Source organism: Balaenoptera borealis (assembly GCF_965194805.1).
Source record: "Balaenoptera borealis genome assembly, chromosome: 20".
In the NCBI taxonomy this organism is placed as follows: Eukaryota; Metazoa; Chordata; class Mammalia; order Artiodactyla; family Balaenopteridae; genus Balaenoptera; species Balaenoptera borealis.
The window spans coordinates 17,427,070-17,454,209 of record NC_138879.1 but is presented as its reverse complement, the minus strand read 5'-3'; the positions used below and the strand labels follow the sequence as shown (position 1 = coordinate 17,454,209).

At 58.4% G+C, this 27,140-nt stretch overlaps 1 protein-coding gene across 4 annotated transcripts; it reads left to right on the top strand.

Moving 5' to 3' along the window:
• Positions 1 to 1,048: 1,048 nt before the first annotated feature.
• Positions 1,049 to 18,592, top strand: TBKBP1 (TBK1 binding protein 1). 4 transcript variants are annotated; one of them, XM_082372518.1, is made up of 10 exons: positions 1,049 to 1,171; positions 3,098 to 3,357; positions 3,767 to 3,889; positions 4,124 to 4,228; positions 5,269 to 5,449; positions 6,060 to 6,232; positions 6,427 to 6,488; positions 14,976 to 15,094; positions 15,313 to 16,040; positions 17,095 to 18,592. In XM_082372518.1, exons 2-10 carry the CDS (start codon positions 3,133 to 3,135, stop codon positions 17,221 to 17,223), a joined length of 1,845 nt encoding a protein of 614 aa, XP_082228644.1. In that variant the 5' UTR covers positions 1,049 to 1,171; positions 3,098 to 3,132; the 3' UTR covers positions 17,224 to 18,592. The 4 variants fall into 4 exon arrangements, with proteins under 4 accessions (XP_082228644.1, XP_082228643.1, XP_082228645.1 ...); XM_082372519.1 differs by lacking the exon at positions 1,049 to 1,171 and adding an exon at positions 1,236 to 2,709; XM_082372517.1 differs by lacking the exon at positions 1,049 to 1,171 and having other exon boundaries at positions 1,234 to 3,357; positions 3,824 to 3,889.
• The last annotated feature ends 8,548 nt before the right edge of the window (positions 18,593 to 27,140 follow it).

Below are 27,140 nucleotides of genomic sequence, written 5' to 3'. Positions count from 1 at the left end.
TTAGCCTATACTCTCTTTCCAGGGTTGGCTTGTTAGGGATTAGCCAGAGTCCTCCAGAGTTTCCCTTGATCATTCCCTACCTGCATCCAGGCTGACCGTGCCTCTGCCCATGGTTTTTTAATCCATCAGGGAATAACCAAAATGACTTATTAACACCCCCCTGAGGATTCACAGAGCACCTTTAGTTCTGATCCCCATTCCTCTCCCACGGTTGCCCAGGTCAGGAATTAATTCCAATTTATTTCAGAGATGTTAAGTAACTTGCCCAAGGTCACACAGTGGGAAAGTGGCAAAAACTTGTGACTCCTGCCCAGCAGTTTGGCAGGTGCTCAAATAATCTTTGTGGAAGGGTGAAATCTGTTGTTTGTTCATTTCGCTGGCCTGTGGGTGCGTCTGTGTGTTGGGGGGAGGGGATTGTGTGTGGGAGAGGAAAGCTGTCCCCCTTCCTAATGAACTTTGATCTTCTTAGCTCACTCTCACTTCCAAAGAAGTTACTGATTTAACTCTCATCTCTCCGACTGGACCCTAAGGTGATTGTATTCATTATCAGTGCAATGCCCCCTCTCCCAAGAGCTATGAAGAGTAGGTCTAATATTTCCTTCTCAAAAGATCAAAGACCAAAACAATCCAAATAAAGAACCTCACTTTCCCCAAAACATACAGCCCCAAAGCAAATTCCAAAGCACCACCCGAGCCCCGGCGCTGTCCGCAGACTCCCCCACACACGCCGCCACGCCACACTGCGTTGGGAGGCGGCGGGGAGGGGGCGCGTAGCGTGGGCCGCGCGGCAGGGAGCTGGTGGGCGCCGGGCGCGCTGCCAGGCGGGGCCGCACGCCGGGCCGGCCGCCCCTCGCCACGTGGTGGTGGCCGCGGCCGGGTCCGGGGCGCCTTCCCAGCCGGAGAAACCCGGAGCAGCCGGGGAGGAGGAGGAGGAGGAGGAGGAGGAGGAGGAGGAGGCGGCGGCGGCGGCGGCGGCGGCGGCGGAGGAGGAGGAGCGGGGCGGGAGCGAGGGAGGGGGGTTGGGGGGAGGGGTGGGGGGTGGGGAGAGACCCGGCGGCGACAGGGCGAGAGCAGAGCGCGGTGCCAGGGGGGTGGGGGCACCGGTGCCCGTCTGGGGAGGGAGCAGGCGGAGGGGGTAAGCTGCGATTACCAGCAGGAACCGGCAGCAGCTGTGAGTCCCGGCTGGGCTGGGCGGGGGGAGGGGAACGGCGTCCAGGGCCGGCCCCTGGGTCGCGGGGTGGACCGGAGGAGGGGGCGGGAGGTTGGCCCGCAGCTGGCCCAGGGTGGCGGAGAGGGGAAGGGTCCGGCGTCGGCAGCCCGCATTCCCCCTTTCCCCCTCCTCCGCCGCTCCTCAGGCCGCACCGCCTCCGGAGCCCCTTCCCTGGCCCGGCGACGCCGGACTGGGGCCCCGGGGCTGGGCCGGCAGTGGGGGAGGGGGCTGCCTGGTCTCGGCCCCTGAGAGGGGAGGGGCGACAGTTTCTGTCCGCCGAGCTAAAGGGGTTTAAAGGGCGGCTCTTAAAGGGACCGCAGAAGGGGCCCGGGGCCGAGGAGGCACCCCCTCCCCATCCGCCTGCTGTCGCTCTCGCGCGGGGTCGCTGGGCCGAGGGGGGTATGCAGCGGAAGCAAACACTGGTCGCGGCCGCTAAGGGGCCAGAGCCCCGGCTAGTGGGGTTGGGCCCGAGGTGGCCGGCCAGCCGGGGGTCTGGGCGGGTGTGGTGAGCGCGGACGAGCGGAGTTGGGGGAGAGGGGATGGGCCTGGGGAGGAGAGGGTTAAAGGTGGGGCCAGCCGTACAAATACGCGCACACACTCCTTACTCAGACCCGGTCACACGCGTTTCCCTGGCACTTAAGGCGGGGCAGTGTTGGGGCCTGGGCCTGGGCCCTCTCCACCCCAGGCTCCTGCTGCCCGATTTTGGGAGGTCGCGGACCCCACTGCTTCAACTCACACCTCGGGAGCCCCCTCTCCTACGCGCACACACGCTCTGGGGCGCGCGCACACACCTCGGACATTCCCATAGTGCCTCACGTGACACACGGCCCCGAACTTGCCCACCCTTCACACACGCTCACGCACGCGTGCACACACGCGCACACAAACACACACGGCCTCCTGGCCACTTCCCCACTCCCTCCGACCCCCCCCCACCGCCCGCCCGCAGCCCCGCTAAAGCACTCATTGACTGTGACACACCTACACTCATTCACAGACACACACATTCCCCCCACACATGCCAACCACAGACACACATTCATAAACAGGGCCAGGAAAAGTACACACGCACCCCCTCGCCTACTCTTTCGGGAGCCCTGAGTCATTCCTGCCCCCTCTCAGGGCTCCCCATTTCCCTGTGTGCAGGCACACAGGCCGGGCTTCGGAATTCTCTGTCAGCCCTCTCCACCTGCGCCGGGCCCTCTCCCAGAGCCCCCTTCCCCTCTGTGTACCCTCAGACACTCAGCCGATGACCTCCTGTGGGTCCCAAGTCAGGGGTGAGGAGGGCCTGGAGGGTTGCCACAGCTGCCGGTGTGAGTGGGGGAAGCACTTCCTTTTCCTGAACTCTGGGATCCTAGAGGAGGAAGCCAGGGAGTTGGGCGGGGGCCCAGCAGAGGATGTTGTGACAGTGGTGGGGCTGACACTCCCAGAAGCACTGGGCCTTCCTTAGGGAGGAGCCAGGGGTGCCAGAGGCCTGGCATGAGGAGCTTGGAAGAGAGGTATTTGGGGAAGTGAGACCTGGGGTGGAGAAGGGGCTGAGGAGTGAGTCAAGGCAGGCCCCATCTGGGCCCCGTGTGCTGGGAAGGCAGCCCTCTCCTGGCCACAGTTCTCCCTGGGTTCCGGAAGGAGCCCTTCCCTGCTGCTGGCCTCGCTTACTTGTCCCTATTTGTCACTGCTCCCCGCCCCCCCACCTCCGTCTGGTCCCAGCTCCTTCCCCCAAAGGCAGCAGAGAAGAGAAGATGGGTCTGGGAGAGGGCTGTGAGACACAGGGGCAGCACCAGGCTGCATCTCAGCTGGCCGCAGAGCTCCTCAGGCCAGGACAAGGGGTATTAGGGACAAGCTCTGGGCCACCCTCTCCACCGTTGCTCGTTGCTCCTGCTCTCCCAGGAGGCCCAGGGCGGGCTGTGGCCCAGGCCCTTGCCATGGAGTCCATGTTTGAGGATGACATCAGCATCCTGACCCAGGATGCCCTGGGGCCCAGTGAGGTGTGGCTGGATGCCCCTGGAGACCCCTCGCTGGGTGGGGACATGTGCTCCGCCTCCCACTTTGCCCTGATCACGGCCTACGGAGACATCAAAGAGCGGCTGGGGGGCCTGGAGAGGGAGAATGCCACCCTCCGCCGCCGCCTCAAAGTCTACGAGATTAAGGTCAGAACCTGGAGATGACGGGGGTCTGGCTGTGTGTGTGACAGGGGAGGGGGCTGCTGGGTGGCAGGAACTGGGGGTCTGGCAGAGATTCCAGGGATCCAAAAGAGGGGTCAGGGTACAGACTCTTGGGAACTTGAGAATCCCTCACGAGGGATGTGGCTGCTCTGGACGGATGGGAACTCTGGAGACCCCAGCACCAATCAGGAAAGGATCAGGAGGGATCCGCTTTGGAGTGCTGGACCTTGGATCTAAAAAAGATCTGGTTGGTGGGAGATGCCTACAGGGCCATGGGAATCAGGATGTACAGATCCCACTGGAGTGGGGAGGGAGAGGCGAGGATTCTGACGCAGGTTGTGGGATGGGGACACAGCAAGGCTGAAGCTGTTCTGAGGGCCTGCCCCACCCGCAGTACCCACTGATCAATGACTTTGGAGAGGAGCACGGCTTCTCTTTGTATGAAATCAAGGATGGCTCCCTGCTGGAGGTGGAGAAAGTCAGCCTGCAGCAACGGCTCAACCAGTTCCAGCACGAGGTGAGCCCTCCCTGAGCTCTTTGCTCCAGTCCATTTCTGATAACCTCCCCAGCCTCTGACCTTCCATCTCCTTGATCAGAGATGGCCATGGTCCTCCCTAGAACCAGCTGCAGCTCCTCCTACCCCTCCACTGGGTGCTGGGAGTGGGGGTGGGAGGCACAGGGTGCTGCTCTGCCCCCAAGTCAAGATGGGCCTGACTCTGGCTGCGCTCCACCCCCTCCGGGCCCCATCCAGTTGCAGAAGAATAAGGAGCAGGAAGAACAGCTCGGGGAGATGATCCAGGCTTACGAGAAGCTCTGCGTGGAGAAGAGTGACCTGGAGACGGAGCTGGGGGAGATGGTGAGGTCCAGGGAGCCCGGGTGCTTGAGGGTGTGACCTTGGCTGTGTGCTTGTGGAATGCACCCCACCGTGTTCGTGTCTGTCCGTGAGTGAGTGCCCGTTTGGCCTGGTGAGTGGGGTTGTGTGTATCATACAGGTTGTGAGTGACTCTGTGTACATCCTGGCCATGCAGTGACAGGAGGTGACTATGTGAGTAGCCCTGTAGAACACTGTGAATCTGTGTGTATGTTTGGTGCTCACGCTGCGTTGACCCTGCGCTTATAGCACTGAGCTGGAAGGCTGTGTGGGTGAGGGCAGAGGTGACTGAAAGTGTTCGTGGCTGCTGGGATGGGCCTTGGCCTGTGTGTGATTCTGAGTCAGGGTATGGCCATGCATGTGAGCAGGTGGGCAGGTGTCAGAATCAGGAGGCATGGTCTCTTGCCGACTCCTAGCTGTGAGCTGGGCCAAGTCACTTAGCCTCTGTCCTGCCTCTGAAAAGTGGGGCAAATAATAACAACCTTGCTGAGCTATTGGGCATTCGTGTAAAAAATGCTTTGACTTAACAATCATAAACACTTACATGGCACTTAACTGTGTGCCAGGCATCATTCTTATCTCTTTAGATATATTTACTCATTCTAATCCTCGTAACAAACTTACCTAAGAGGTAGGTGTGGTTAGCCCCATGTTATAGATGAGGTAGGTGAAGCCCAGAGTGGTTAAGTCACATATGCAAATGGAAGTTATTATGCTCCTGAGGGGGTGGTGGTGTCTGGACAGGGGGCTGAGTGTTCTTATAAGTGTCTCTGCGTGTTAGTGACAAGGAAGAGGCATTAACTCTGACCTTGCAAGGGGCAGTAGCCAGAAACATCTGCATTGCAGTTGCTGGGAGAGGAGACTCATGGCCACTTGGAGAGTGGAGTTGGGATATGTGACCTGGGGTCTCTGCTCAGTTTAGCGGGGTGATGGATACCCAGACATGGAGAAGTTCTGGGTTTGGGCGGCCCACAGGGGTGCCCTGACCTGATGCAGACCCTCACCCCTTTGTCTCCCCCCCATAGCGGGCCCTGGTGGAGACCCACCTGCGGCAGATCTGTGGTTTGGAGCAGCAGCTGCGGCAGCAACAAGGCCTCCGGGATGCAGCCTTCCCCAGCCTGAGCCCCCCCACTGCCCCTGCCCCGCCCTGTGCTGATCTGGACCTGCACTACTTGGCACTGAGAGGCGGATCTGGCTTGAGTCACGGTGAGATCTCAGCCACCCCTGATTTCCATACTCTGAAGTTCCCAAGCCAGCCCCCCATTTCAACACCATTGGGCACCTCCGGTGTTTCAGATTGATAGTCAACAACCCGTTACAATGTCTTAAACTTCTCCCATAATCACCTCATCCCTCCTTACCAATTGTCCCCTCACCTCATCAACTATTACCCCAGTTTCTCCCACTGACATCCCCCCCCTTTAACTCCTTTATTCCCAGGCTCTCCCATGCAATTCCTGTATGTGCCAGCAGAGGGCGGCCCCACCCAGAGTCCCCTCCGCCTGTCTTCCGCTGTGATTAGGAGAGGCCCCCGAGGATGCTTGCAGACTTGAGTCTGGCTGGGGACACCCCTCCACAGCCCGTCTTATTTCTCCCCTGGCCTCCAGAAAGATTAGAGAAAGCAGCTCAGCCCATCGTTCCCGTCTGCCCTCAGTAGAGGTCTCTCTCTCATCCTGGGATATCTACCCTCTGGATGTCTCTCTTGGATCCTTCCTGCTGCAGTTCTCACCTGTTTCACTTTGTATTGATCTGGGAGTGGGTGGAGAGTGTCCCGCAGCTGGTTCCAGCCTGACATTGTCCCTTCCTCTACCGGCAGGCTGGCCAGGCCCCACGCCGAGTATGAGTGAGCTGGAGCGGCGGCAGCTAGAAGAGGCTCTGGAGGCTGCCCAGGGAGAGGCCCGGGGGGCTCAGCTTCGGGAGGAGCAGCTCCAGGCCGAGTGTGAGCGGCTGCAGGGGGAGCTGAAGCAGCTGCAGGAGACCCGGGCCCAGGTAAAAAGGGGGGGGCGCTGACCCGGGGTCCCTGCTCTGGCACCTGCAGAGCTCCTTGAAGGTCTGGGGGCTGCTGAAAACAACTTTAGAGATCTGGGACTTCCTCACTGAGTACCGACCAGCCCTGGGAATGGTAAAGAAGGGAAGTTTAGGCAAGGTGAGGTTGGGGTCTGACTGCTCCATCTTTCCCTTAGGATCTGGCCTCCAACCAGTCAGAGCGCGACATGGCATGGGTGAAAAGAGTTGGGGATGATCAGTAAGTCACTCTGTAATCCTCTTCCTCTTAACCTCTGCACCCCCGGGGATGGCATTTCCCAGGTTCCCCCTTTGGTTCTCTCCTCCCCCTCCACATTGTTTGGGGGACCTCTCTTCCACGCTGTCAGGGCTGTGAGGTTTGGGTTGCTTGTGTGGCTCTGCGCCGTTCACAGGAAGGAGGCGAGCTTCTGGAGGTGCTCAGGTTCTGGGAGGTTCCCTATGCTTTCCTCTGGCACCCAGGCCTGTGTCTTTTCGAGGTGTCAGGTGTTGAGAGAGACTTCCTCAGCAGCTTTGCTGCTATGTTCAGTGTCCCCTGGTGAGTTTTGGGGCCTCTCTGGGGCCCATTTTCTATCCCAGTAACAAGGCCCAGCCACTTGGGTTAACCCTCTCCTCCCTGACAAGGAGGAAGGAGATGGTCTCTTTTAGGATTTGTGGTGCCTCGTCTCCTATCTCAGGAGAGAGAAAGCTGAGGCTTAGGAGAGGATGGACTTCCTTGAGTTCATACGGCAGCATGCAGGGAATTAGAACGTATTATGCTGGGGTGTTCCTTGGGGATCCTGCCATTAAAGAGTGGCAGCAGTAGGTGGGGAGGGAGCTATGTCAGTGGGAGCCTAGTAGCGGGGCCTCCGGGGAGGCATTGGGCAGCCAGGGAGAGGGTGAGCGCAGCCTGGCAGCAGTGAGCCTGGTGCCTTTCACATCCGCACCGGAACTCATCCTCTCCCACTTTCTGAGAAATAGAGCACAAACCTCCTTCCGCCTAAGCCTTCTCCCCCAAGATGAGACGTGTGGCACAGACTCCCTACCTTCATCAGAGGGGAAGGCTGAGGCCCAGCGAGGGCAGGAGCTAACCCTCCACCACACCACACACCCAGCTCCAGGACCCCCGGTCCTCCTCCCAGCAGGCTCCCCCCTCACCTTCCTCCCGGCTTCTGGCTGGTTGGGGGTACCTCTCACCTCCCTCTCCACCCTGGGGTGAGGGCCTGGGTGGGGCTGTGGTAGCTGGGGAGTGAGAACCCAGTGTGTGGGACTGATGGGCGGGACCCCTCAGCTGTTAGGGGCCTCTGCAGAGAGGGTCCACCCTAGCTTGTGGCTGGGGCTCAGGGTCCATCCTAGCCCGTGTGCCCAGACCCGGAAAGCGCATACACACACACACACACATACACACACACACACACATACACACACACACACATACGCACATGTTCTAGAATCCTAGCTTGCCCCTAAAGTCACACCGTGGGGCCCTTTATGGCTCACTGAATCCAACTCCCTCTTAGAAGACCAGCAGTGAAGCCTCCCTCAATTGGTTGAACCCAGAGAGAGGATTTATTTTGGCTGGAGTCCGAACAGCCAGGTTTCGAATCTCAGGGACCCCTCCTGGGATGCCGAGTGGCTTAGCTTTGCCCACTTCACCTGTCTGGCCCCAGGTTTCCCTCATGGGCTCAGAGGTCCGTCGTTGCTGGGAGAAGTGGCAGAAGGTGATGTGGGGGAGGCAGAGAAGGGGGCGGTGGGTCCCGAGGGGCCACGTGAGCGAGTGAGTAGAAGAGAACCCCTCCCGCAGATGCTTTTGGAGGTCATATATCGTCTATGCCACTAATTCTGGCCCGGCCAGCCACTTTTCCTTCGCATCCCAAGGCATCCCCCCCACCCCCGACCCTGTCCCTTTGGCCAGAGGGAGCTGGGCTCTGCTCCAGGGCTGGTCCTACCAGAGGTGACCTCCAGCTCCTCCCCTCGGTCTCTACGGCTTGGGCTCTGCCTCAGGGCCTCCTGGATGTCTACCCCTGGAGCCGGCTGGGCCCTGCCTGCCCAGCTTCACACTTCCTTTCAGGCCAAGCATCTCTGGACAGCCTCAGCTTGGCAAGAGTTAATTCTCAGAGGAAGTCCTCACTCCCCCGGTAGTTTTATTTTCTTATAAACTCAGCTCCTTTTGGTAATAAGCCGCTTCCCGAGTGCTCCCTCCCCGTCCTCCCACCTGAGGAGGCCTCAGTCACCTGCTCTCAGCTCCTTTTCCCCCACCAGCCCCTCCTTTTCCTTCTACTTCTGCCTAACCCTCCAGGCTAGTGGGAATTTTACATGTGGACCTTCCTAGGAGAGGATTGCAGGGGTGGATTATCCAGATGGAGGTGTGAAGGCTCAAGAGGGAGCCACAGAGGTTCCTGAGTCCAGCCGAGTCCTCCGTGGGAACCCAGTGTACCCCCGAGAGGTGCTCCCCCGTCTCAGTGTGGATGCCTCCAGGTGGCCAGTTTCACCGTGGGAGTCCTGGCTGTTCACACGCCCTCCCTCGTACTGCCACTGCCTCTGTTAATTCCCCGCAGTGAGCCCCCCAGGTGCTGAGGGGGCAGTCCTGGGAGGCAGTCCCAGCCCCAAGGCTTCCAGCCCCTCCCATCCCGGCCCCTGGCTCACAAGTCCAGGTCATCAATGTTCCTCCGAAAATGGGCGCCCAGACCAGACTGCCACCCTCCAGGTCTGACCTCTGGTCAAGATTTCCCTGCTGTTTGGTCCGCCCAGCATCTGGTGGTTGGTGCCCAGGGGGACAAATTGCCCCAGAGGAAGAGCCGCTGAGGGTGACTCGGGGGCCAAAGGCAATAATGAAGGAGGAGGTGGGAGTGGAGACCACCGGCTCCTGAGGATGCGCAGGGAGCTGAGGACCCCAGGAGGGTCCCAGCCAAGTGAGAGGTGCAGAACCCATGGCCTCCTTCCCTCTGGGCCCCACTCGGGGTCACAGGTCCCGAGTGTGGCCTTCCTGAGGGCGTGGCCAGCGCTGAGGGTGGAAGGGAGATTGTGGAGAGGGGGCTCCTTGAGGGAGCTCAGTGAGGGGAATGAGGGCCAGTGAGGGAGGGGGTTCATCCAAGAGGGGAGCACCCTGTAAGAAGATGGGGATTCGGTGTGAGTGATGAGGGGGGGACTAGAGGCCTTTCTCCCCAACGTGGGGGGCTCAGTGTTGCAGCCTGGGTGCTTTTCCGCCCACCCCCCACCCCTCTCTCCACCCACAAGCCTCTGCGTGGGCTGCGGTTAGTGGTGGGGGAGAAGTGTGAACTCGGAGAGAGAGGATGGAAACTCTGCACAGAGGTCAAGGGCAGAGTGGGGGGGGGGGGTCAGGACGGAAGTCGGAGACCCCCGTGTACCCTGAGCTTAGTCTCATGCCCCAGAACCAGCGGGCCCAGGGCCTCCCCCTTCACGCTTCTCACCCTCCCTACTTCCTTTCTTTCAAATTTCCTTCAGCCTGGGTACCCGGCCCACAGGAATTAAGCCCTGAGCACTTGCAGCCTCGGGGCTGCCCAAGGGTGGGGAGGGGTTCTGAAGTTGGGGCCCACCACGCCCACCTAATTGTGGTCTGAGGGGCTGGTGGGCTTTGAACTGTTTCTGACCCTTTCCCTGCCAGGGAGGCAGAGAGCAGCTCTTACCCACGCTCTCTCCCTCGATGGGGAACTCCACGTCCTCCCCTCATTCAAACCAAACTCACTGAGCTGGTATCTCCAGAAAAGGATCAAAACTGGTTTCCCCCTTTCTCCACCCGTCTCCTAGGCACCTCCCTGAGTCTTCATCCACAGCAGACACTGTGCGAGGCAGTTTACCTACAAAATCCCATTTGATTCTCACCAAAAAATGTGTGACAGTATTGTCCCCTTTTACAGCTGAGCAAACCAAGGTTACAAAGAAGTAATCAGAGAAGTTAAGTGCAAATTCCAAACAGGTCCTGAGCAGATGGGGTGACAGTACCTCTGTGGTGTTTTTCTGGTTCACATTCTTATCCAAGTAGGAGGCCCTTATATGAGGGGCAGCCAGATGATTTGTTGACTAAACGCGATCATTTTTAAAAGTGAAAGGGGGCCCTATTAATAATTATGCCAGGTGACTCCTGCGAACCAGGACAGCCCTGGGCAAATTGGGATGTGTGGGCCCCCCCCCCAAACCGAAATGGGGACTCTGGTTCCTAGCCCTGCTGTGAGCCTCTCGGTTTGGTTGTATCTAGGGAGGCTTTCTAGACACAGAGAACATCTGGCTGAGCTGGAAGCATGGCAGGGGCTGCCATGAAGAGCCGGGCTCTGTGGACCGCAAGTCACAGCTGGCCGAGGAGAGCGGAGGGGCTCAAGGCGCCTGAAAGGAAGTGGTGGAGCGCTGGGTTGTTGCATGCGACTTCCTCCTCCCCCGGCCCGCAACCTCAAGTCCCTCCACGGCCCGGTGCCTGTGGTCCCCTCCCTGAGGGTCGGGCCGGGTGGGAAGACTAATGCTGGGTGTGCCTGTGGGTGGTGGAAAGTTGGGTCCCTCAATTCCCCCGCGGGGGTGAGGTGGCTGGGGGCAGCAGGGGGCAGCTATGGGCAAGGATGGAGGGGGTGGGGATGCCGGGTTTCTCTTTTCCTGCTGATTCTGTCAGCCAGGGATTCTGACCACATGACCAGCTCTGATCCTTCCCCCAGTCCTAACCCTAATACTGATCCCATCCCTCCCTGTAACCCTATCCCTCATCCTGCCCCCAGCTCCATGTACAATCCTGACTGAAAATGAACTAGTCTGGCCCCGACCCCAGCCTTAATCCTGACCTTGAGCCCATCCATCCCTAGTTCTAATCCCATGACCCAGTGCTGGTCTGAATTTCAACCCTGCCGCATCTGTGTCTGCATCCAAATCCGCATCCTCACGGAGGCTCCAGCGCAGCACAGGGCACCCAGTGAACTTCCCTGGGGAAGACACTGCACTCGGAAGCCCACGTGTCTCCCAGCTGGTTTGGGGCAGAAAGAGGCCTTTTATAGAGGCAGACGCTTAGGTCTCTAACCTTACTCATCTCAGTTGCTTTGTCAGTAACAGTGAAGATGATTGTTTCCAGATGAATTTTTGAGCTCCCTCAATTATTCGTGGAAAGAATGAATGAAAGGATAAGTCAACAAAGGGTGGAAAGGTTTGCAGTGGTGGGAGCCCTCTTTCCTGCCAATGCTGCCATTTGCACTCTGGCTCTTCCGAAGGTGCCAGCTCAGCAGGCTGAGGTGCCAAGAGCCTGTTTGAATCGCTGCTCTGTGCCACCACTGCTCTGTGACCTTGACCCGGCCTCTTAATATAAACTCTGTCCTTCCACTTCCACACGTGTCTAGCGCCTTCCTCTCCCCTCCCAGGGCAGGGCTGGTGATGCTCAGGGCTCCCAGGCCACTTTGCAGGTCCCCAGCCTCCTCCTCCTCCTTACCTTTCCCTTCTGCTGCCTTCCCACCTCTCCTTTCCCCCCTTCCTTGATCCTTTTGGAAGGCAGTAGATCGCTTAGTGGTCAATAGCCTTGACTTTGGAGTCCAGGAGACGGGAGCTCCCATTCCAGCAACTCCACTATTACTGGGCTTTATGGCTTTGGTCAAGTGACTTAACCTCTGTAAGCTTCAGTTTTCTCATCTGTAAGATGGAGATAATAAGAGTGGTAACACTGTAGAGTTGTTGTGAAGATTAAATTCTTAGCACAATGCCTGGCCCATAAGGGCTCATACAGACTATTTATGATTCTTTTCTCCCTGAGTCCTTCCCAAGTTCTGAGAGACTCAGACAGGATTTTCCCCCATAATTTAAGCAACGAAGAAGCACCCAAATGCAGCCGTCTGCTGCCGTTCACCTGACCCATCCTTCCCAAACATCCCAAAGCCGTGATGGTGGAAAATAGCACTCAGGTGTGGCCCAGGAAGCCAGGAAGTAGAATGTGTATTCAGGTGCACGTGTGCGACTCTTGGTTGTGTTGTGAAGTTGAGATTTTTTTCCACTGAATTGGCAGTGTTTTCTAATGTGAGTCATTCAGGTCGTTAGAGCATTTAGCAGCCTGGGCCTGCGCATCTTGAGGTGGGAAGAGACGAAGAGATGCCCGATGAAGGGGGAGGTCCCACAGGGCCATGGGGCATCAGGAGGTCGGATCCCCCCACCTTGCCCGGGGTCTCAGAGGTCGTTGCAAGGGCTGGCTGCCTGGAGGTCCAGGAGGACACAGGGTCAGAGCTGGAAGAGGGGCTGGGCATTCTGGGCTAGGGCCTTCTCCCTTCCATTTCCTCCTGCCCTGTTTTGCTGCGAGGAGGGTGCCAGGAGCTGGGCGGTGGAAACTGGGGTAGCTCCTGACATGGGGAGGAAGGCAAGCAGGGGAGAGATGGGGCCTGGCAACTGAGTGTGGCAGGTGAGATCTCTGAGGCAGGGTGTGAAGGCGACGACCTGTATCTGTCACCTGAGATACAGCAGTGAAGGCGGATAGGGAGAGAAACTGTGGTTGCTCGGTCAGAGGGGATGTTCCATCAGTGCCCTGCCCAGGGCTCCCTCCTGCCCCCACCACTGAGGGGCTAGCATGATCCTCCAAAAGCCCCCAGTCTGAGCGGGGGAGACGCAGCTCCTGCCCTCAGATTCCCTCAGTTTGAAGAGGGGAGACTTCCACTGGGAAGTCCCCAGTGTGGGACACAGACTGGCCTCCCAGTCTGATGAGGGCAATGCCATTTCTTCCCACAGACCCACGCTGAAGAAGAGGGTGGGGGAACACAGGACACACGACAGCTGAGATGTGATGGGATAGAGGCTGCAGCACCTTGGCAGGGGCTCCCAAAAGGACTCCCTCCTCTCTGCTCCTGTCCATCCGTGTCCACCATCAGATGGGTAGAGGGCACTCTCCCACCTTTAGAAGTGGGCTTGTCCCCCAGAATCCCAGCCTATTTGCAAGAATTTGGCTTTGGTCCAAATGGGTTAAAAATAGCTTTGTTGGGGGAGGGGCTCCCCCTTCCACCCAGCTCCGCCCCAGGATTAGGAAGAGAGCGCGAGAGAGCCCGCCAGTGAGCGGAGAGCGAGGGAGTTCAGTCATCATCTACCCTCTGCACCTCGGCTTTTCCTGCCCTCTGAAGCCCTAACCTCACGACTTCCCCTCCTTTTCTCCGGGGTCAGACACACAAACACACACACTCTCACCCTGTTCCTCACACCCACCACAGTGGTCTCACACCTCCCTTCATTCCCTCCCATTCACATACATCCTCTCACACGTCCATTACCATGGGATGAGGACAGGGCCCTCAGGGTCTGGAGAACTCCCTCCACCCTCCTCTCCTTGCTGCCCAGGGCCCTTCAGCTACTGGGGCAAGAGGCCCTCCCCTGTGAGGAAATCCCTCTGGACTGGCCAAGCCTCTGCCTGCCACTTCCCTCCAGCTCCAACTTCCACAAAGTTCCAGAGTCCCTTCTGGATTGAGGGGGCAAGATCTGAGGAAACAAAATCCCCTGCTTCCCAGGATGGGTCCAACCCCAGATCAGAGATGAAAGCAGTGACCCAAGGCCATGGCAGAGCCTCATGTGACATCAGGACAGGCTCCTTGGAGGTGTGCAGGCTGGGGTGGGAGAGAGCGGAGGGGGCAGTGCTGAGAATGATAACCTTCAGTGATTCTGGGTCACAGGGACCCAAAGAGAAAGGAAGAGAAAAGGAAGTGGTTGAAGTCTTTGCTAAGTCTGTTCCAGCTCCATGAGGGTGGGTGACCAGGAGGCCTGAGCACGAAGTGCGAGGAAAAAAAGGGAAGAGAGAAAAATGGATAGAGAGGCTCAATTCAATATTCACTTACTGAACAGCTCCTGGGTACCAGACCCTGGACAAGATGCTGGGAATACGAATACAGTGATATAGACCCCAACTTTGAGGAACTCCCAGTGAAGTTCCAGAACAGGCAACTTTTGTTAGGTGCTTAATGTGAGTGCCGCCCCCTGGAGGTGTTCGGTGCACAACAACTCCATGTAAAGGGTTCCCTGCTGATCCTGGGAGTTGCAAGGCTGAATCGAGCTCAGAGGCAGCTTTGAGGTGGGAGCAAGAGCAGTGGACCTGGAAATAGGCAGACTTGGGTTCAAGTTTATCAGTTGGCACCTCTGCCAAGCCAGAAGGCCATGTCTTCACTTATGGAATGGGGCTCTTCATAGGCTGTGCAGCAGTGGTCCCTAATCTTTCAAAGGTGAGGACTCCTCAGGCACCCCCTGCCCCCAATACACAGAATGCACTTAAACTATTACCATGAGCTCTTTGAGGAAATTCACAGGGACAAAACCTACTATAAATTCAGTGCAGCTTTTTGATGAATCTGTGTTTTGTCACCACAGCTTCTGCACAGATTAGAAAAACATTCACACATACCTGTATGAGATGTGTTCAGGCCACAGACAATGCTCAGTGAATACACAATTTCAGGGATCCCTTGAAATCACTGAGCTCTCTATCCCCAGCCCATAGTCTGGGAACCACTGCCCTAGCCCAGGGTAAGGTTCGGGGTCGGGGGAGGGCTCCCTGGAAGAGGTTCCCTTTGAGGTGGCCCTTAAAGCCCAAGAGAATTTCTGCAGCGGGGCTAGCAGGGCCGGGGAGGGGAGGGGAGGGCCAGATGCTGGGGCAGAGGCAGTTCTTCTCCACAGCTGTGGCAGTAAACCCATTTCCCTTCTCCTCTCCCCCACTCCCTGCCCTCTGACCTCAGGGTCAGGGCAAGCTGGGGTCAAGCCTTGACCTGAGTGACTGGGTGTCCTTCAGGGTGAATTTGGCGCTGGCTTACACGGAGCTGACAGAGGAGCTGGGCCGGCTTCGGGAGCTGAGTTCCCTGCAGGGGAGGATCTTGAGGACGTTGCTGCAGGAGCAGGCTCGGAGTGGCGGTGAGATGGGGCAGGGGAGGCCTGGAGCTGGACCCGGAAGGAGGGGGTAGCTGTGGCCACCGTCCTGCGTCCGGGGACCACCCTTCACTTCTTTCCCCGTGCCCAGGCCTTTTCCACTCGCGTTCGGAGGAGAGTGGGTGGGCACTGGTCGCCGGCAAGGCCCTGTTTCCCCAGTTCTGACGTCTTCTCTCCCCACCGCTGTCCCCCTTCTCTTCTAGGCCAGAGGCACTCGCCGCTGTCGCAGCGCCACTCCCCGGCCCCCCAGTGCCCCTCGCACTCCCCGCCGGCCCGAGCGGCGCCCCCTTGCCCCCCGTGCCAGTCCCCTGTCCCCCAGCGCCGCTCTCCCGGGCCCCCCTGCCCTTCGCCCCAGCAGCGCCGCTCGCCGGCCTCACCCTCCTGCCCGTCGCCCGTCCCGCAGCGCCGCTCGCCGGTGCCGCCGCCGTGCCAGTCCCCCAGCCCGCAGTGCCGCTCCCCAGGGCCTCCCGCCTGCCCGGCCCCGCAGCCCCGGCCCCCACCACCCCCGCCGCCCGGGGAGAGGACACTGGCCGAGCGAGCCTACGCCAAGCCGCCCAGCCACCACGTGAAGGCCGGCTTCCAGGGCCGGCGCAGCTACTCGGAGATGGCGGAGGGCGCGGGCTACACGGGCGCCTCCCCGCCCTGGCTGCAGGCCGAGGCGGCCACGCTGCCCAAGCCGCGGGCCTATGGCAGCGAGCTCTACGTCCCCGGCCGGCCCCTCAGCCCACGGCACGCCTTCGAGGGCATCCGCCTGCGCTTCGAGAAGCAGCCGTCGGAGGAGGAGGAGTGGGCCGTGCCCGCCAGCCCGCCCAGCCCGGAGGCTGGCGCCATCCGCTGCGCCTCGTTCTGCGCGGGCTTCCCCATCCCGGAGTCGCCCGCCGCCACCGCCTACACCCACGCCGAGCACGCGCAGTCCTGGCCGTCCATCAACGTGAGTGGGCACGTGCGCACGTGCCTCAGACCCGGCGGGGGGCGGGCGGCGGGGGGTGGTGGGGCCCTCCCCTTTCTTCACGCCTGATTGATGGGCGGGCTCCCTTCCTTTGATACCTCCCCCTTCCCCGGGGCGCAGCAACCCCTCTCTCTCCAGTGGCCTTTTGTTGGTGTGAATTGGGGCCCCGCACCATTAAAACTTGTTCAGTTTCACGGTTAAAGGCCCGGGTCTTTAGAGTGACAGTCCTGGCTTTGATTCTGGATTCCACCACTTAGTAGCTTTGGGACCTCCGGCAAGTTACTTATCTTCTTGGCCTTCAGTTTTCTCATCTGCAAAAATGAGGTCAATGATTTATTATCTAATTCCATTGGAGAGTTCTTAAGAGGGAGGCAGTGAGCCCAAAGCACTCTTGCACAGTGCCTGGCTCAGTAGTAAACATCTGCTATTACTTGGTGATGGAGGCTATGCGGATGCCATGGGTCTTGGTTCCGGACAGGGACAGGCCTGCTCATCCAGTTCTGTCCATCAGGCCTCAGAGCCCCTGCCCCTTCCTGTCTGTCCTAGAAGACAACCCTATCTCACGGCTGTATCGTTTCACCGAAATAATGAGTTTCCTGGACGTCAGAGCCAACCCTTGCCACCTGAAAGGACCAAAATATATTCCAGAGCCAGACAGAAAATTATTTTTGGGTTGTACATTGTTTAGGATTATCCATTGCTTTGAGTTATCTGAGAGCTGTGTCTTAGTCACTCTGAGGGCATGTCTGGGTCTTGGCTTCCCTTATTACGGCAGATGCTCTGGGAGGCTGAGCATACCCACCTCCCCATTCACACCTCCTGGGGACACTATGCCCGGGGTCGGGGCAGTGGATGCTGAACTGGTAGAAGGTGGTCACGGAGGGGGAGGAAGGGGGTGATGCAGGAGAAGGGGTGCCCAGATGCCTTCTGCATGCTGCAGCCCTCCCTGCCTCAGGTCCCAGGAAAGGGCAGGCTGGGATGTGGGGACCATGATGGAGGGTTGTGGACCATAAATGACTCCCTTCTCTCCCCACAGCTGCTGATGGAGACAGTGGGCTCTGATATCCGCAGCTGCCCCCTCTGCCAACTGGGTTTCCCTGTTGGGTACCCCGATGATGCCCTCATCAAACACATTGACTCTCACCTGGAGAACAGCAAGATCTAGGGTGCCTCCCCCACCCGCTGGCTGTTTCTCCACCTTCTCCCATCACCCCCAAACACTCACTCACTTTGAATGCTGCATGAATCTCGTAAGGGGCCCCTGCCCCTTGCGACCCCCAGATACCTCCACTAGCTACCGAGTCAACGTGTGTGCCATCTTCCCTGGTCCAGGCACCACTCAGCCCTGGCTTTTCCCGGGAGGTCAGCTGGGGCTCTCCCCAGCTCCCTGGCTTCTGCTGGGGAGGTGGGGATCAGGGCTGGGGTGGGAAGGGGCATATCCCAGCCAGCCTCTCCCTCTGCCTTTCTGTTTTCAAGCGGTTGGATCCAAGAAGGTGTCTAGTGCTTGGACCTGGGGGAGGGGAGGGTATCAGAAGACTCCAGGAGCTCCCCTAGCACCTCCCCAGATGTCCGTCTTTCTCAGGCTGTGCTCTGTCCAGGGAATGCCTCCCTGTGGGGTCTCAGAGCCTTCCCTGCACACTGACGCCAGTTCCTCCATCCCACGGCCAGGTCGGGACTCGCCGTTCCCTGCAGGCCAACCCTGTTCTCCCCCTCTGCCCTCCCTGGGGAATAGGGAGGGTGGGAGAGAAGAGGGAGGACCCTGGAGGACTGGGAGCATCCAGCCTAAAGAGGCTGCCCTGAGGCGCCATGACCCTCAGGCTAGGGAACTATCTGTGCCAGCCTCCCAGGCCCATGCCCTCCTCCTGGAGCCCCCAGCACCAAGGCACAGATTGTTAAGGCAGATGCTTCCCTCCACCCTGACCCCACTCAAGCCCCACACCACAGGTGCCCTGGAGCCCGGGTGTGACTCAGCCTCTGTTAGCTGGGTGGGTGTCATCAGCCCCACCTCCCAGTCCAGAACCTGAGGATGGGCCCAGGGTGCTGTGGAGATCAACTTCAAAAGAGCTAACCCCCTTCCCACACCCCAGCGACCCACAGTCCCTCTGTGAAATCTACCTCAGAGTCGAACCCTCAGAAGGACGGGTAAGCAGGAGGCCAGGGGGTCCCCAGGGCTGAGGTGTGGAGCTTGCTATGGCAAGAGCCTGCCGCCCCACGATGAGTCCGCCTCCCTTCACTGCAAGCCTCTCCCGGGTCCCAGCCCGGTGCGGGCAGTGGACGCCACTGTCAGTGCATGTACCATTCTGATCCAACTCTTCCAGGTCCCCCACCTCCTCACACCCCTCCCCTCCTCCTCAGTGCAGGGGAGTGAGGGGGTGTGTGGGGCAGGGCAGGGGCTGAGGACTCCAGAGACACATGGCCTTGTACTTTGAGTGTTCCCCCAGGGAGGGGAAATGGGGAAGGGGGACTGGAGAGGGGAGTGGGGCCCCTGAGCTCTCTGAACAAGTTGAAAGTCCAAATAAAACTTACCTGTTCCATCTGCGCTTGGTCTGTGCCCTCTGTGGCTGTGGTGGGGAGGAAACCCTTGTAGCGGAAGGTCCTGCAAACTGTCTCAAGTAACCACAACGGTGGGAGGGTGGGCATTGGGCAAGTAGGGGATGCACGGGGCACCCATGTTCCAAGGTGATTCTGGAGATGCAGGCATGTGAGTGGCTACAGGTGACTTGTGACATGGACTTTATTTGGAGCAGGTAGGGAGCAGCAGAGGGTGTCTTCGTGACCAGCCCTGAGCAGATGTCAGGGACTCATGAATTTTCCCTCCCATCAGGTCTGGCAGGTAGAGGTTCTGTAGCCTGGGGATTCATTTATGAGTAGCACGATTTTTTCATCAAATGATTTCTTGTGCCATGAACCAGACTGGAGCCTCAAAGAGGAAGGAACATTTGGATCTATGTCGTTATGGGTCAGAGAGCAGGGAGGGGCTGGGCTCCAGGCTCAGCAGCTGCCTTGAAAAGTCCTGTAGCCTGGGAGGTCAGAGCCAGGTTGTGAATCCATGACTTCTGCCCTAGCTGGGGCTGTGCCCTCTTGTCTGCAGAAAGGGCCTGAGTTACTTATTCATCAACTCTGGGTGCCTTTCATTTCCACGTGACCCTTTTGGCCAAGGATTCACTTAAAAACAAAAGGCAGGGGTAGTTGCTCATTGAAGGCCCAAGGTTCAGCTCCAGACCCAGGGCTAACATCCCTTTCCATTCAGTGCCAAGGTGCAGACCCCCATGGGGAGACGTCCCAGCCTCCCCTGCTCTTCTGTTGCAGTTGGCAACTATAGCTGGCCTCTAAAAGTTTATTCAACCTGGATTCCATCTGCAGCTGAGTCCTGCGTGCCAGGGAAGGTGAGAACAGACATCCCTATGGGACATGGTTTCTCACAAGCCCTGGGAAAGAAACTTCCGGAACCTCTGGCACATGGGTTCCCCTGGTTTTTTCCCACCTCAGTCAGTTCCCGTGGAGGAAGGCAGCACCCAGGTTTCTGGGACTGAGTTTGTTTGGCTCTCTGGAAGCATTTGCTAGAAGGGCATTAGTAAATTAGGGGTGGTAAAGAGACACAAAACCAAGAGAAATCCTAGCCATAGATAAAAAGTGCAAAGGATGACCTGGAGTGAGCTACAGGAGGGGGCGTGACCTGAGTAACCACATCTGGTCCTTGAGCGTGTTTGAGGGGGGAGGGCACCCAGGTATCCTGCAACCTGGACATTGCCCCTGTCACCGCGGTGAGGGGAGCATGGCAACATAGGGTGCAGATTCTGGCAGCTTGTCTCCTTGATTTCTGGCGACCCGGGAAAGGGCTCAGGTGTAAGGTGGGAAGCTAGGTGGAGCTGGGAGGGAAGGGGAGGAAGGGAGAAAAAGCTAGTGTTTCCCCAGCCCAGGTCCTCCAGAACCACAGCCTTTAACTTAATGCCTGCCCAGAAGAGAAGACATCGGGGGTGGGGGGGCTGGAGGAGGGGCTGCAGAGCCCTGCCAACACTCATCCTCCTCTTCCCAACCAGGGCTGTGATCAGATGGAAGGACTCTGTGGGAGTGATTCAGGGACACCAGGGCCTGAGAGAGCGTGGGGCAGAGGGGTCTGGATCTCTAAGCCCCTGGAAAGGTGAGGAGGGTGGGAGAACTTGCGCAGGAGCAAAGTCGGGGGAAGATCCTGCTGAGGCTGGAGGAGACACCCAAGAGCCTATTCTCTGTCATCAGCACAGACCCAGAGCTGGACGGCTGGTGGTGGGGGAGGATTCACAGACACCAAGCTGTCCATGAGCTCATCCCCAAGTGCCCGGTAAAAGGCCAACACCCAACATCCCAGCTCCAGCCCCACTGCCCTCTGTCTCTCCTTCAACCAGCAGCTGCCCCTTGGGCCTCCCTGCCTCATCTCTGATTTCACAGCCAGAGCTACCGGGCCGTGGCGACCCTGCCCCTCTCCTGGGTCCCCGTAGAGGCTGTGCCAGGCAATCAGCTGAGGAGAGCAAGAGCTCCTTTCAGAAGCTGTAGTGGTGATGGTGATGGTGGTGGCGGCGGCGGTGTGTGTGTGTGTGTGTGTGTGTGTGTGTGTGCGCGCGCGCGGCGCGTTTGGGGGGAGTGGAGGGGTGGGAAGCTGATAGCTAGCAAATGGGAGGGGTGTGTGGGTGAGTCAGCCGTGTTAATGAGAAACACCACACCCCGCTGATTAGGACTAATGAAGAAGAGCAGGGAGGGTGGGGTTTCAGTCAGTGATATCTTTATAGGGTCTGGGGAGCACGACTGCACCCCCCAGTCACATTCCTTCCTTAGCAAGGGCAAGAACAGAGCCACTTTGGCTACTGCAGGAAGAATGGAGGTTAGACACAAGGATGAACCGTCCAGGTCAAGGGGGTCCTACCTGGGAAGGGGTGGAACCAGGAGTCTGGGCAGAGACCACATACGGGGGGGGGGGGGGAAACGGTGTGAGATCCTGCAGCACCTGCTCCTATTCCTGCCCTTCCTCTGGCTTCTCTATGTTGATTCACTCCAGAGAAATTCCTGCCACTCGGAGCTGTACCCCGCAGTGGCCTGAGTGCCTTTTGAAATCGAACTGACATCTGAAGAGGACCTGATGGAGGGGGTGCTGTGGAAAGGGCTCCAGGCTGTGCCCCTCCCGTCGGCAGCCTGGAGGGGAGGCTCTGGTTTGAGGCATTGACTGTCTCTGCGGATGTTCACGACCCAGGGGGGCCTGGCAGGGCTGAGGGCAGAAGGGAGCTGGGGTAGGGGAAGGCCTGGGCATCGCCGAAGGCCCTCTTGGTGGCTGCCCTGTCCTCATGGCAGAGACAGAGGCCCCCGAGAACCCGCAGTGTCGCCCTCCCTCCATGCCAACTCAGCCAAGGGCAAAGGCACCAGGCGCGCCTCGCAGATGTTCCAGTCTGCTGTGTGAGTGTGGGCCTGCAGGGAGGGAGGGCAGAGGCTGGGAGGGGGGACAGGATGGGTGTAGGCAGCACCTCCAACACCTCCTAATTTGCATTACCGCTGACACCCTTCTGGACCAAGAAAATGGAGCCCGAAATAACAAAGGGGGAGGTGATTCCCTGAGGGGGGCCTTTGAGGTTCTCTTTCCTTGCCTCCAATGCTCCCGGTGCTGAGGGCAAGAGGGCAGCCCCACAGCCGGCCCCTGGTGAGGGAAATGCACCTACTGTTGCTCCAGACCCCAAGCCCTGCCCCTTTCCTTCCTGGGAGCCTATTCCCCCCACCCTTCCTTCCTCTGGGAACCCTCTCCCTGGAGCCCCTCTCACACCTTCGCTGACCCCAGCTCTGCCCAGCTGGGGACTTGTTCTCTCCAGACCCTCCTGCCTCCACCTTCAGACTAGGCACTTCCCAGGGCAGGGCCCAAACAGCCCCTGCCAACCTGGGAGCTGCTCAAGAGAACATTCTGCATGAGAAATAATCCAAACAATAGCAGGGGAGCTTGTGAATAGATTCTAGAAATGGTGTGAGGGGTCCAGTGTGAGACCCGGCCCTAGGGCTACGGGGTGGGAGGGAGAGGGGATTCCCAGCTCCACTGGAAGAGGACTCTGTCCATCGGAGGTATTGCTAGATGTCAGGTCTCTGCCCTGTAAGATCCATGGAGGAAAGGACCAGGACTCTTCCATTCTGACGTAGGTTTCCTCTGCCCCAGGGACTACCGCACCGACCCCCACCAACACATTTGGTGCTCGATTTATGTGCACTGAATTTACTTCTGTCCCAAAGAGGGCAGGGAATGATGTGGCTGGCAGCCAAGGCTTGGAGGCGGGAGGCGGCGAGTGTGACGGCCGAGGAGAGGGAGATGGGACCCTCTGCCGGAGGGTCCTGGGACCTGGACGAGCCAACCGTGAGGGTGGAGACAAAGCAGAAGGACCTGGCAGGGAAACCAGGTCGCGAGAGACAGCCGAGAGAGCTGTGAACACGCTGTGGGGAGGAGCGAAGGGTGAGCTGAGAACTTCCCCCACTCCCCTCCAGGGATGCTATTTTGGAGGGAGAGAATATATGCAGTGCAGGGGGCAGGGTGGGGAGAGTATGGCAGCTTCCACAGGGGTCAGCGGGACCCCCCCCCTTCTGCCTCCACTCTCCCCGGTCAGCCATCTTCACTGGCCCTGGGACCCCCACTCCCGCCCCCCGCCCCAGCACTTCCCTCCTCATTGGGAAAATCTTGCTCTCTTGAGCGCAGGAGGAGAAAGAAGGAGCTTGGAGATTTGCAGCTGGCTTCTTGGCACCCGCCTGAGGGTCCCCTGGGTCCTCAGACCTAGGGAGAAGCTTCTATTTCCATGACTGCCTTGGAATGAAAATGTGGAGGGTACCATGGGGCACAGGGTGAGAGAGGCACTGAGTATGGCTCGGCGGGGGGGGGGCCTGAGCACTTCTTGTCCCCAGCTCCATACTTAGGCACTCAGCATGGATCCCCCTCAAGCATCAAACAGGGAGCGAATTTGGTGTTAAAAGAGACCAGGGCAGAGGCTGCTTCCAGGGCCAGCTGGGTTTACCCACAGGAGGTCCAGACCCTCCGGGTGGAAGCCCATCTTGCCCCTTTGGGCCAAGGAGGCTGGACAGAGGTCAGTGTGAAGTAGAGCCTTGCTTGGCATGAAGGGAAATTCCTGTGCCCCAGCTCAACCCTTCTGAGGGGCCCTGACTCATTTTGGGATGAAGGCTCCAATGCCCTGCGGGTTTCTGTGGTAGCTGGAGGCAGGGGGCGGGCAGAGTGTGTAGAGAGCACTGGTGACAAGGAGAGACTTTTGTTTTCGTTTTTGGAGCTTGGCTCTTTACTGCCTGAGAGCTCAGCTTCATCTGAAGGAGCAAGGTTGGCTGAGATGGGAAGAAGGTGCTGGGCATGGCTGCAGTAGAAGGAATGTTAGGTTAGACTTTAGGCAGAACTTCCTGTGAAGACACTGGGATACATTTCCCAGATGAACCGAGGGATCTGGTTCCCTGCATATTTTCCACAGTGAATCCCTCCCTCTCTCTAAGGCTGGGAGTTTGGGCTGGCATTGAGGCAGTGCAGGCCAGAGGCAGACAGATGAGCAGAATGACCCACTGCAGGCAGCGGGGTCTGAAGGCTCCAGGGAGGAAGGATGAGAGTGGGTTCAGGTGTCAGAAGACATATGTCCCCACCCCAGACATGGGTGAGGGATTTGAGTTAGAAGACCACAGGTGAGAAAGCCTGTCTCATCTCGGTCCCTCTCCCACTGTCCTAGCATCATACTTTTCTTCTTCTGGCCCTTATAGACCAGGGAGGGAGGGAGAGGAGGGGAAAGCAGCCACAGTGAATGGGAGTCTGGCTCCTTCCCCTGTGCCTGGAGCACGAGGCCTGCAGGACGTCTTGGCCGGGGGAAATGGGGGTAGTGGAGCCAAATTCCCTGTGGCAGAGGAGCTGGCGGGTGATCAGCAGAGGGGCGGGGGAATGCAGGAGCCCATGTTATTCCGTCCAGGGCCCCCTGCTCCAGAGGGATGCCCAGTCCAGGCTTTCAGCCCACGGTGAGTAAGGGGATGGGGCCAATTGAATGATGATCACATCCCTCCCCCTTCCTGGGGCCTGTGGCCTTGTGGGTGTTGCAGGAGCTGAACTCTCCCATACCCCACCCCCCAACAACAAAAGCAATCTGTGGATGGGAGGTGGGGGAGGATCAGGGGATGGTGTGAAGGAGATAAGTCACCCAGAAGCATGGGTGAGGGGCAGGGAAGAGGACAGTGCCCCCTGGTGCTGGCCTTTATAGTGGGCCCAGCATACACGGGAACTTACCTGGGGGATCAGAGGGCCCCTTGCCTGCCCTGGCATCCCACTCCCTCCTGGGCTGGCAGGTGGTTAAGCCTGAGGACAGAGGAGGGACTGAGCAGCACTTGGCACAGGGGGTCTCCGAGCTCAGGGATTTGTGTGTCTCTGGTCTCAGGTGTGGCCCTAGTCCCCCACAGTGAGCACATGTGGGTCTTTTCCCCACGGTGGTCCTCCAGACTCATCCTGTCACACATAGCCCCAGATGCACAAAGCACACACACACCCTTCCAAAGTCCCGGTTGTGCGTACACACACACACACACACCCTTCCTCGCTTACCAGGCTCCCAGTGACACCCACCCGCAGAAGCACACTCCTCCCAACACGCATGGCCCACACGCACAGTCTCAAACAACCAGGAGCAGAGTGCCACACAGTATGTCCCAGGTTCCACAGGGACATGGGCACGCACTGCCATTCATTCGCACATGACCCCACGTGGACCCCAGGAACAGTGCACACCAACACATGCGTGAAGTCCCACGTGCATAGGCTCCTGGCTTTGAAGTTGACCCCGTTATCCAGTGGTGTGCTGGTAAATGTTCAACAACGGGCTCTCCAATTTGAGCTGCCACTAGGATAGCACTGAGCATTGGGAAGAGACACATAATCAGCTCTTGTGAGCTGGTGTAAGCCAGCTCTAGCCCACCACTCCACTATCCTTTGTAGAAATCACATGATAAACCTTAACCACAGATGGGCACCACTATCCTTTGTAGAAATCACATGATAAACCTTAACCGCAGATGGGCAGCCCCCAGGAGGGCTGCCCCTGGGCAGCAGTGACTCATTAGGGCAGCTTTTTCCCCATGGGGGTGCCTCCCCTTCCCTAGCTTCTCCACCCCACACACCCCACTCCTGTCCAGACCCCACTTCCTGTCCCAGGTATGGAGGGTGACAGGCCCAAAGCTACTTCAGGCAGGCTTCCTGGAGGAAGAGGACAAGGAGATGCCACACGTTCTCAGAAAAATGCAAAACCTCTCTGTGCCCAGCTGTTGATGCTCTGTATCTGCCCCCCTGGTGCCTGGCCCACCCCTCGTTTCCTGATTCTTCTCCCTGGTCATTGGGACCAGAAGTCTGGTCAACATTAAAAGCTGAGAAGGGGGAAAATTTGCACCTTGTAGGGCAGTGACGGGAGGTGTTCAGAGCCTGTTCTGAGAGTGAGGACCTCTCGTTCTACCCAAGCTCTGAGAATGTTGCATCATTTCTCAGAGATTCTGCTCCTCAATTAGAAAAAAAAGGGAAGGGACTGGATTGGGCGGTTTTAATTTCCCTCTCGGCTCTGACCTTTTGGCATTCTAGACTTCTGAGATTCTTCAAAAATCTACTCCCTTATTGCTAATCCGGATCCCTTCTCAGCTCACGAGGGAAGTGAACAGATGTGGTCTGGGGACTGGGGGCAGTGAGTGCCATAGCCAAAGGAGCCGGAGGCTAGGCCTTGGCGTCTGTAGGTTTGGATCTGGGGCCTGACAGCCCATTTTCATTTGGAGGACCTTCCAGCAGCCTCTGTTCTCTTCGCTGTGGCTCCTGAATTATTCCTGCCCCACACACATATTAGAGGAAAAGGGGAGGGGAGGGAGAGAGAGGAGAGAGGGAGGGAAGAAGGAAGGGAGGAAGAAAGAAAGAAAGAAAGAAAAAGAAAGAAGGGAGAATGAAAGGACGGAAAAGGAAAGGAAATGAAAGAAAGGAAAGAAAAACAAAATGAAACAAAAAGGAAGGAAAAGAAAAGGGTTCACCCTGGATCCAGGAAGCAGCCAGCTTAACCAGTCAAGTTGCTGGGGGGACATGGAGAGGATGGGGGAGAGCGGTGTTCCTGGTTGTTACAAACTCTTCCCTGTGAATCTGTGAGGTGGGGGCAGTTCCGGGCCTTCCTGAGCTTGGGCTGAGTCGTGCCAGGGCAGAGTTGAGTGCTGTCACTGTGCCCCATCAGTGCCCCGGGCAGGGGCTGGGGTCCAGGAGGCAGCCCACTCCTCTGCCCACAGCCTCCTGCTGCTGCATTGCTGCTCCTTCTGAAAACAACTGAAACCACAAAATTGGCTTGTGGTTGGGTGAATATCAGTCACTGCTATTCAGCTTGGCTTCCTAGGATGACTAAGGGGGTTGGAAGCCCCTCCTATTAGCCCCCCAAATTTTCAGAGGAATCAGAGGCAGACATGGAAAAGTGGTTTCTTTTGGAGGCTTTTGCTGGAATCTGAGCTCCCAGATGGCGAGGCTGCAGGCACTGTATTGCAGCATGTCTGTGGGCCCAAGGGTTTGGGAGGTCACCAAGGTGGAGGGTAACATTATTCCTGGGCTACCTCACCCGACAGCTTGGAGAGGGAGGGGGAAAGGATGAGGACACTTAGGTCTCCAACGAGCCTCCTTTCAATCTGCCTCTTCCAATTCCAGTCCTCAAGGGAGCCAGGAGCCGAGCTGCTGCTGAGGGCGTGACTGGGCATGGTGGGTCCCATGGGCAGGGCCTGGGTATCAGCCTGGCAGCCCAGCTGGTGCCTGGGCCTGGGATCAGTGTCCTCGGCTGGAATTCTCCCACCTCCCTCCCAGATAGCCGCGTGACCTGGAGACAGTCCCCTCCCCTCTCTGGGCCAAATTGTGCCAGTGGTCTTTCAGGCAGGGTGCTGCAAATGGGAGAAGGCAGGCTGCACTGTGAATGCCCAGCCCCCGGTCAGTGTCACCTAGAGTCTGATAGTCTGGGGTTTGACAGGGCCTAACTCTCCATCCTTCCCAGAGTCAGGAAGAGACAATCCAGGTGATCCTGAGTTTGGGATGGAGGTGGTGTGGGTAAAAGAGAC